This window comes from Orycteropus afer, unplaced genomic scaffold, assembly GCF_000298275.1.
Source record: "Orycteropus afer afer isolate SDZICR_OR568_19922 unplaced genomic scaffold, OryAfe1.0 scaffold00630, whole genome shotgun sequence".
NCBI lineage: Eukaryota > Metazoa > Chordata > Mammalia > Tubulidentata > Orycteropodidae > Orycteropus > Orycteropus afer.
The window spans coordinates 427,233-435,706 of NW_006922217.1; the positions used below are offsets into that span (position 1 = coordinate 427,233).

General features: G+C 43.4%; 1 protein-coding gene across 1 annotated transcript in view; it reads left to right on the plus strand.

The window, feature by feature from the left end:
- USP12 (ubiquitin specific peptidase 12) overlaps positions 1 to 8,474 on the plus strand; it is a 155,982-nt gene that overhangs the window by 146,729 nt on the left and 779 nt on the right. The window contains exons 8-9 of the mRNA XM_007956529.2: positions 1,652 to 1,849; positions 6,420 to 6,498. Coding sequence (XP_007954720.2) covers positions 1,652 to 1,849; positions 6,420 to 6,498 — 277 coding nt within the window. The remainder of the gene's footprint in view (positions 1 to 1,651; positions 1,850 to 6,419; positions 6,499 to 8,474) is intronic.

Consider the following 8,474-nt stretch of genomic DNA (forward strand, 5'->3'; position numbering starts at 1 on the left):
CAATGCAACAGCTCCCCTCCCACTTCCTCCCCATAGTTACCTCTTCCCAGTGTCCATCCCTCCATGGACTCCTGCCCCCTGAGCTGTCTCCCTGTACATAGGCAATGGGTAATGTTTTTAAAAACCCAGATGAGTTGAATAATCATTATTTTAGGAAAAATAAGCTGCCCACCACACTCAAGATCAATAGAATGCAGATTTCGTATAATGCTCCAATGTCATTTGGTTTCCTCAGTTCATTCAAGGGCAGTGGCTCAGCAAATTTCTTTTTTAAGCTATGGAAAAATGTTTGCTTCCCTTAATCGATACAGAATTAAATTCTGCGACATTCGTCAAGTACCTCTTGTGTCCACGGCATGTTAGGTTAAGGAAAGAAATGGTTTCTACCTGCCACGAGTTCAGAGTTCACAAGACAAGAACAACCATGGTCGTCTAGAGACTGTACAGTGTGACAAGCTGTGCAAATGTGCAGCTGGGACTTCTTCCTTTGGTGCCATTGGCTCTTGGTCAGATGCTACCGCCAGAAATGGCTGTGTGTCAGCCGACTTCTTTTGATACAGTGAGTCTTGCCAGATGTTAAGTGAATGTGTACAGCCACGGTTGGGGAGAGTGGCCGCTAGTGTTGAGCCTTCCGAAGACCAGACTGTTGTGAGGTGAAGTGAGAGGGCAGAGGTGGTCTCAGGGCGGAGCTGCATTCAAGGGCTAGATGAAGATGACTTGGAATAGGCATGATAGCATGTGTTTTACAATTAAAAACTTAAAAGTCCTGCCTGCATTTCCAGGATCTTTATTCCCGTTCCAGAGTGCATATGGCCATTCTTGTTGATTTTGAGTCGTTTCTTCGCTCTGGCAAACACCTGGAGTGGAGTGGTCTTTACTGCTGTTCTCCTTGTCTTCTGGTCTCACGTGCTGCTGCATGTTACAGATGGGTAAAGCCATGGTGTCCTCCACTGACATCCAAAGCAATTCACTGTTTCAAGGAACCAGGTGCTCCTCCACCACTCATGGGCATCTCAAACATTTAGTTGTATGATACACACACATCTGCAAACGTGTACTCAGGCGTGCGCACACACGCATGCATTGCCTTCAAGTTGATTCCCACTCATTGTGACCCTATAGGACACGGTAGAACCTCCCTCATTTCCACGGCTGCAGCCTTCACAGAAGCAGACCAACACGTTTTCCTCCCACGGAGCAGCTGGTGGTTCAAAGTGCCAACCTTTCAGTTAGCAGCTGAACACTTGACTAGGGTACCCCCAAGGCTCCTTTCAAAGTCCTCAGTTTTGCTGGGCCTGAGAAAGGCTCACCACTAAGAATGTATTTGGTTGTATCATAAGGTATCTGTATTTCAAAAATATATACTTCCATCTGTTTTGGAGCCACTTATAACGGAGTTAGTTATTTGGGTTGGTGTTGATGGATGTCACGCGGTGGGGGTAGTTCTCAAGACCTGAAAGATGTTACTCGGTCCTCCAGCTTCACCGTAGGAAAGCAGCTGGTAGGCATTTACAAAACGGGGCAGTACTGCACGTTGAAACTGACCATTAACTAACGGTTACGTGAACGTGAATGTCCTAAGTCTGGATAATTCCTTTCAGGTCATGGTGGGCGTCTTAAGAAATTTTTTTTTCATGCTTATTTTCAATAGGATGAAAGTTAAAAAACTACCCATGATTCTAGCTCTCCATCTGAAGAGATTTAAATACATGGATCAACTTCATCGATACACGAAACTTTCTTACCGGGTAGTTTTTCCGTTAGAACTTCGTCTGTTTAACACTTCGGGAGATGCAACCAACCCCGACAGAATGTACGACCTGGTTGCCGTCGTGGTTCACTGTGGAAGGTAACTGCGGCCGTGGGGGCTTGGGGGAAGCTTCTAGGTTAGTACAGCAGTGTCCACTGTGTGTGTCAATGAGAGACTCGCATGCAGTGGTCCTAGGTCTTTATTCTTCAGTGGTTTGGTATCACAATCAGTTTATTTCAAGTTGGACATTTCAGACATAACCCATTTTGTTGTTTCCTTCTCAAAACCATTATATATTAAAATATTATATTGCTTTGATCTGACTTTTATTCTTACTGGTGTAAATACTACTTTGAGTGCTGTATCTGAGTTCCTGGAACTTTAAGGCTTCTTAGTTTTTTTGTTTTCTTTCCTTTTGTCCTTCCCTCCCTTCCTCCCTTTCTCTCTCTCTCTCTTTTTATTTTTTTAATATTTATCATGATTTGGGTGAAAGTTGACAGAGCAAATTCATTTTCCATTCAGCAGCTCATGCACATTTTGTTTCCTGACATTGACTGCAATCCCCACAGTGTAGCAGCTCTCTTCCCGCTTCCTCCCTGTGGTCACCTCTTCCCTGTGTCCTTCTTTCCTCTGCATCCTGCCCCCTGAGTTGCCTCCCTGTGCAAATGCTGCCCTTCTGATCCTTCCATGCTTGATCGCTCTTCCTTTCATAAAATATGCTGCTGCCTACATCTGTTTTGCAAAACTAATGATTCATGTGGTTAATTGGATACAGTCATCATGGTGATGGTTGTGAAAAGCATTGAAATTGGCTTTGGAAACAATCAAAGATCCTGACTTTCACCACTCAGTGTGTTTATCATTTCCTGGTGGCCGGCTAAGGGTGATCTTTCTCTCTCATCCTCCATTCCAACAGCGTGTATGTGTCTTCTCTGTGAACGTGCTTATGCATTTTACTGTATAAAATATAAACGGAAAAGAATTCTCAAACTGCAAGAGCCTCGCATCCACAAAGGCTAATTAGCATGTGTGTTTGGAATGGACAGTCTTCATCATTTGTCCAGGATTTCCTTTATAATTCTAACACAGGGCACGCATCCTTTTTTTCCCTGGTTTTGGGAAATTTGTACCAACAGCACGTGTTATCCAACTGAATAAGCTTTCTGATCTTTATCTTTCCTGCCTTTTTGCTCAGAGCATGCACAGACAGTTCCTGGGTAACGGCTGAGATCCATGCCTAAGTGTGTCTTTAAGTGGAATTTGTAGGTCACTTGGGCCAGTGCATATGGATTTTACTTAGCCTTACTTTGGTCCAAGAAAAGACTGGAAGCCTTTTCAAGGTTTAAAAGTTGCACATGCAGCGAGTGAAGGTGATTGTAATGAAGAATGTGTGGAGAGCAGGGGTGGGTTCAGTTGTTTGAAAGTGAGGGCAGATTTACAGTTGTCCGTAAGTGGAACATTCAGACGCCCCTCACCCAGGGGCTTACCCTAATGGAAACTGGGAGAGAATAAAATTCTGTGACACGGTTGGTCCTTAACATCCACTACCCATGCCAACCTCATCCCTCATCTCTTATTCTCAGCAGTAATCCTTCTCTCCCAGATTTGGGACCACTCTTTCTAACAGAAGGGTAATAACATCTGAAAATGAGTGAAACAGTATCAGACAGTGTCAGGGTCCTTGGTGCAGTGGTTCACAGCTGAGGCTTCCCACTCAGAGAAGAACCCTCCTTCAGGTCCGTCTCTGCCGCATGTCGCCACCATGACCTCATTCATGACTTCCTAAACATCAGTCCCTATTCTGGGACCTCAGTGATACCTACCTCATTGGAGGGCTAGCATCAGAAGGGTAGTATGAGTCGCTTAGCTGCTGCTGTTTGGATCGTGATACGTAATCATACTGTTACATTCTAATGCCCTAACTTTGCCTCTTCCGATTGCTGGCAGTTTCTTTCTCCTTGACTTCTGCTGGACCCTTTGGAACTGCTCCAGCCCCAAGATCTCCAGCTCTGAAATCCTGACTCTGAGCCACAGCGTGGGCCCCCCCACTCCGCCTCCTTTGCTCAGCCTCATTGATCCTCCCCCTGGGGGGAGCACAGGAACCCTTATGACGACAGTGTGTGCTGTCAGGCATGGTCAAAGCCTCCTGCCTTCTGTCTGTCCGTATCTCGTCACTTGTCAGAATCGCTGCATAAAACGGCATGGAGATGTGACGGACCACCCTCGCGGTTCAGGCTCTCTAACTTCAGTGGGAACTCAGTCCCGAGGGCGTCTTCACAGCCATTCTTCGGACCCCATCCCACCCATTTCTCACCCTGCGTTCCTCTCGCTCTAGTTTTGCCTTCTTCCTCTCGTCTCTCCTACCTTTTTAAGTCTCTCAGGAAGTCCTCGGTCCTCTTCTGGGCGCTTCACCACCATGGCGCTGTGTCCCTGGATTCGCGTAAACCCTGGGTGTGTACCACTCGCCATGGCCTCCTGCTTTGTGTCCTACGGTATCCATCAGTCTCTATGTCTGTCTCCTTTTGAGAGAGCTTAAGACAGGAAATGACTTATGACCCCAAAACTAAGAATGCGTGTCAATCATTCTTCATTTTATTTAGCAAATTTACCTGTAGGTCTGTTCCGTGGAACAGTGTGGAGGGTTTCAGTTCACTGCATCCTTCAGCTGTTGGGGAATGCCATTTGCTGCATATCCATGCCAATCCAACTCACTCACTTCATATTCCCAATGTCTGGTGTGTAGTAGCTATCCAATAAATATTTACTGAATTTGAAATATTATTCTTAACGCTCATCTCGGGCCTCAACTCCCTCCTGAACTTAATCTCCCCTCTCCCTGATGAAGGCTCCATTTGCCAGCCCCTCTGGGTCTGCTCGCGTCTGCCCAGTGTTTTAGTTTTGGTCAGTCAGCTGCTGTCCCAAACTGTCCTCAGGGCGGGAGCTGTTGCTCTCTTTCTAATCCCAACACAGTTATCTGCACACAGTTGGCACTGCTAAAATCGAACTGTGTATATTTTGTGTTCAGAATGCAAATCCCTAATAAACAACTTCCTGAGATGCAAGTTTAACCTCCTCGTCATTATTCACTTCTGACGTCACCTTCTGTCTCCTGTCCTCCTCAGAGTGTCTGGCTGAAGGAACAAATGGCTGACTTCTCTCATCTCATCGCCAGTCTTCAACTCACCCGCCTCTTCCCCTCTCAACTTCTCTTTCTCAGTCTTTCTGTGAATTTTCTTTATTTTCACCTTTTTGAAAAATGTTTTATTTTCATTTCCTACCCTGTCCTATGGGAGCTCTGGTGGTGGTGTAGTACCTAAGGCATTTGACTGCTAACCAGAAGGCTGGCGGTTCAAACCCACCAGCCACTCCTCGGAAGGAAGGTTGGACAATCTACTTCCGTAGTGATACTGCCTCGGAAACCCAAGGAGGGGTCTCTATGAGTAGGGACCATCTCAATGGCAGTGATTTTTTTTTTTTTTTAACCCTTTCCTATGAAACATAACACTTTTTTAGATGACTCCTACAGAAATGGAAAAAATCGATTTATTTGTTCATTAAAAATTTTTTTTTTTCTCCACATTTTGAACTATTTCCCTCTATAGTGGAAAGTTTAAAAAGCACTCTCGTTTGTGTCATTCTGTCACCTAAAGTATTCCTGTCACCCACAGGGTAAAGATCTGAGAAACATGACACATGGAAGGAAGTGACTCATTCTAATATCTAAGGTCACTACTTCAAGAATAGTATTCCTCTTAAAGAATGATTTCTACTGAAGATGATTTCAAGCAAAATATAATTATCCTTATAATTATAGAATTACCATTGAATAAAAAAGATATCTAAGCTTTATAAGGAAGAAAGCCTTTGCCATGTCCTTTCATAAGCAAAGCATTTCTCCGAAAAGAAGCAGCCCTTCCTCAATTTATTTTTATGCCTCCCGTCTGTAACCACCTTGGTTTGCACTGAGGTGCAGAGGCGACTCTAATGCTGAAGAGTTGTGCTGAGGATGGTGCAGATGGCACTCGGGACACTGGCCGCCAGGCAGGTGCCACTTTTAAGGAACTTCACGACGTTCGATCTTGACTTCAGAACTGTGGGCTTAATTTGGTATCTTTTGTCTTTTCAAGTATCACATTGGATCTTTCCTGAAAGGAGGAAAGGAAGGAAGGGAAAAAACAATCTATCCCAAGGACATGAGACTTGGAAATAACTCTACGTGTTTTTTATAGTTTAACTCAGCATGTTCAAGCCATGACTGAAACAAATAAACGAGCAAGAAAAAAATACTTAACTCTTCCATAAAAGGAAATTTGAACATTACAAAAAATAATTTGAAAAGTATTAAAAAGACAGTAAAGGATTTTAATTCCTTCCGGATTCACTTCTATGCAGTAACAGATTGTATGTAAGCAGAGTACTGACGTGCTCTCTCTCGTAGCAGGTAGCGCGCTGATGACTTGCTTTTGAATTTGAATGTCTGTTCAAATTAGCACCGTGTCGTTGTCATCTTTTTGGTTTTTGGACAGAACAGATAACTCGGTATTTTCATCCATTTCAGTTTTTCTACTCTCTACAACATGTGATTTGGGGTGTAAAAGAATAAGAAAGTAAAGTCTATAAATACTGTACAAAATTAACTATTCTCTCTCTCTCTCTCTCTCTGTTCTAGTGGTCCCAATCGAGGCCATTATATCGCAATAGTTAAGAGTCATGATTTCTGGTTATTGTTTGATGACGACATTGTAGAAGTAAGTAGCTTCTCAATTTCTTATTTTTCTTTAAAGTTCCATTTGCATTGGCTTCTCTCTGGTTTCTCATGATGACTGATTAAAAAAATGGAACCATCGTAACGGTTCACTGTAATAAGGGTTATATGAGGTGAATGACGTAGGCATTGTGGTCTTTGGCTACTGTTTGTATGTGACAGGTGATGACCGTTAGACACGTGCCCGGCTCTTCCAGTTGTAGTTTAATTCCTCCTCCTTACTCCCTGACGTCTGTCCCGGTGCCTAAGTGTTCACCTAACTGTTACAATTTGCAATCAACAAGGAGAAGTTTTCAATGACAGTGCCATTTTAAAAGAAAATTTTTATTTCAGAAACAAATGTGGCCTGTCGTAGTCTACAGTAAAGTACACACATCTTAACAACTTGAATTTTTACAGCATGTCCGCCCACATGTGCGTGGGTGCACAGGCACGCACACACACGTACACACTCACCCTGTCCAAATCAAGGTTGAGGACATTTTCGACACTCCGGCAGGCACCCTTGTTGTCTCACTGGGCACTCCCTCACAAAGTTCTCTCCTTCTGTCCCTCCGTCCATGGAACTCACTGTTTCGACTTTTATTGTTACGATTCATTTTGCCTTTTCTTGGATATGAATCGACTTCTACAATGGCACTTCTTTTGTATCTGGTGTTTTTCACTCAACATTATGTCTATGAGATGCGTTCCTTATTTTTTTTCTTTTAAATTGTGATTTGGGTGAAAGTTTACAGAGCACAGTCATTTTCCATACAGCAGTTCATACATGTTTTGTTTCATGACATTGACTGCAGTCCCCACAGTGTGGCAGCTCTCTGCCCACCTCCTCCCTGTGGTCACCTCTTCCCTGTGTCCTCCTATGCTGTGCGTTCCTGCCCCTGAGCTGTCTCCCTGTGCAATGCTGCCCCTCCGTTCTCCCGTGGGTGGTCATTCCCAGGAGTGTATGTACCTGGTGTAAATGTTTGCCCTTTATGCTTGTCTGTTGTTCAGATGAAAGCCATGGGAGTGAGTTCAGTCCCAGGCCTGAATTCCAGGGGCTGTAGTCTCGGGGGGTCTTACCAGACTCTGTCAGACCAGTAAAGCTGGTCTTTTTGATGATTTTGAGTTTTGTTCCACATTTTTCTATGAGATGCATCCTTATTAAACATAATGGTATTAGGTCTACCACTATGTAGTTTTCCATTGTACAAATATACCTTAGAATATATGTTAGAAATTTGATTCTTTGTTTGTTATTGACTCTTACAGATAAAACTGCCTTGGTCATCCTTATATGTGCCTTTTACTGGACTTAAGGCACTCATTTCTCTTGGGCATTTGTTAGTTGGACCGTATGAAATTGCCATTTTTTAGGTCCAAACTGGTTTTATGTAGTTTAAACCTCTTCCTAGGTTGGGTTGCTAGACAAAGGGTAATTGCATGTTCATCTTTAGAAAGTACTGCCAAACATTTTCCTAAAGTTTGTACCATTTTACATTCTATACGAAATCTATGTATGTATGTATGTATGAGATCTTGTTCCAGTTATCCCATGTTCTTGTCAGCACGTGGAATTGTCAGTATTTTCCATTTAAACCATTCTGGTTGTACAAAGCTATTTAATGGGTGAGAAAATGAAGCCATGACTAAGACATTGTGAAGATTTCACTGGCAAGAAATACACATTAAACAGTTCTGAAAGCTCACTTATAGTTGCCCTACCTTGTCCACAGATACATTCCAAGACCCCAGTGGAGGCCTGAAACTTCAGATAGTACTTAACCCTATGTGTACTATGGTTTTTCCTATACACACATACCTATGAAAAAGTCTAATTTACAAATTGTTGTTGTTGTTGTTATGTACTGTCGAGTTGGACTCGACTCATAGCGACCCCTCCTTGGGTTTCCGAGGCAGTATCGCTATGGAAGTAGATTGCCCCATCTTCCTTCCAAGGAGTGGCTGGTGGGTTTGAAC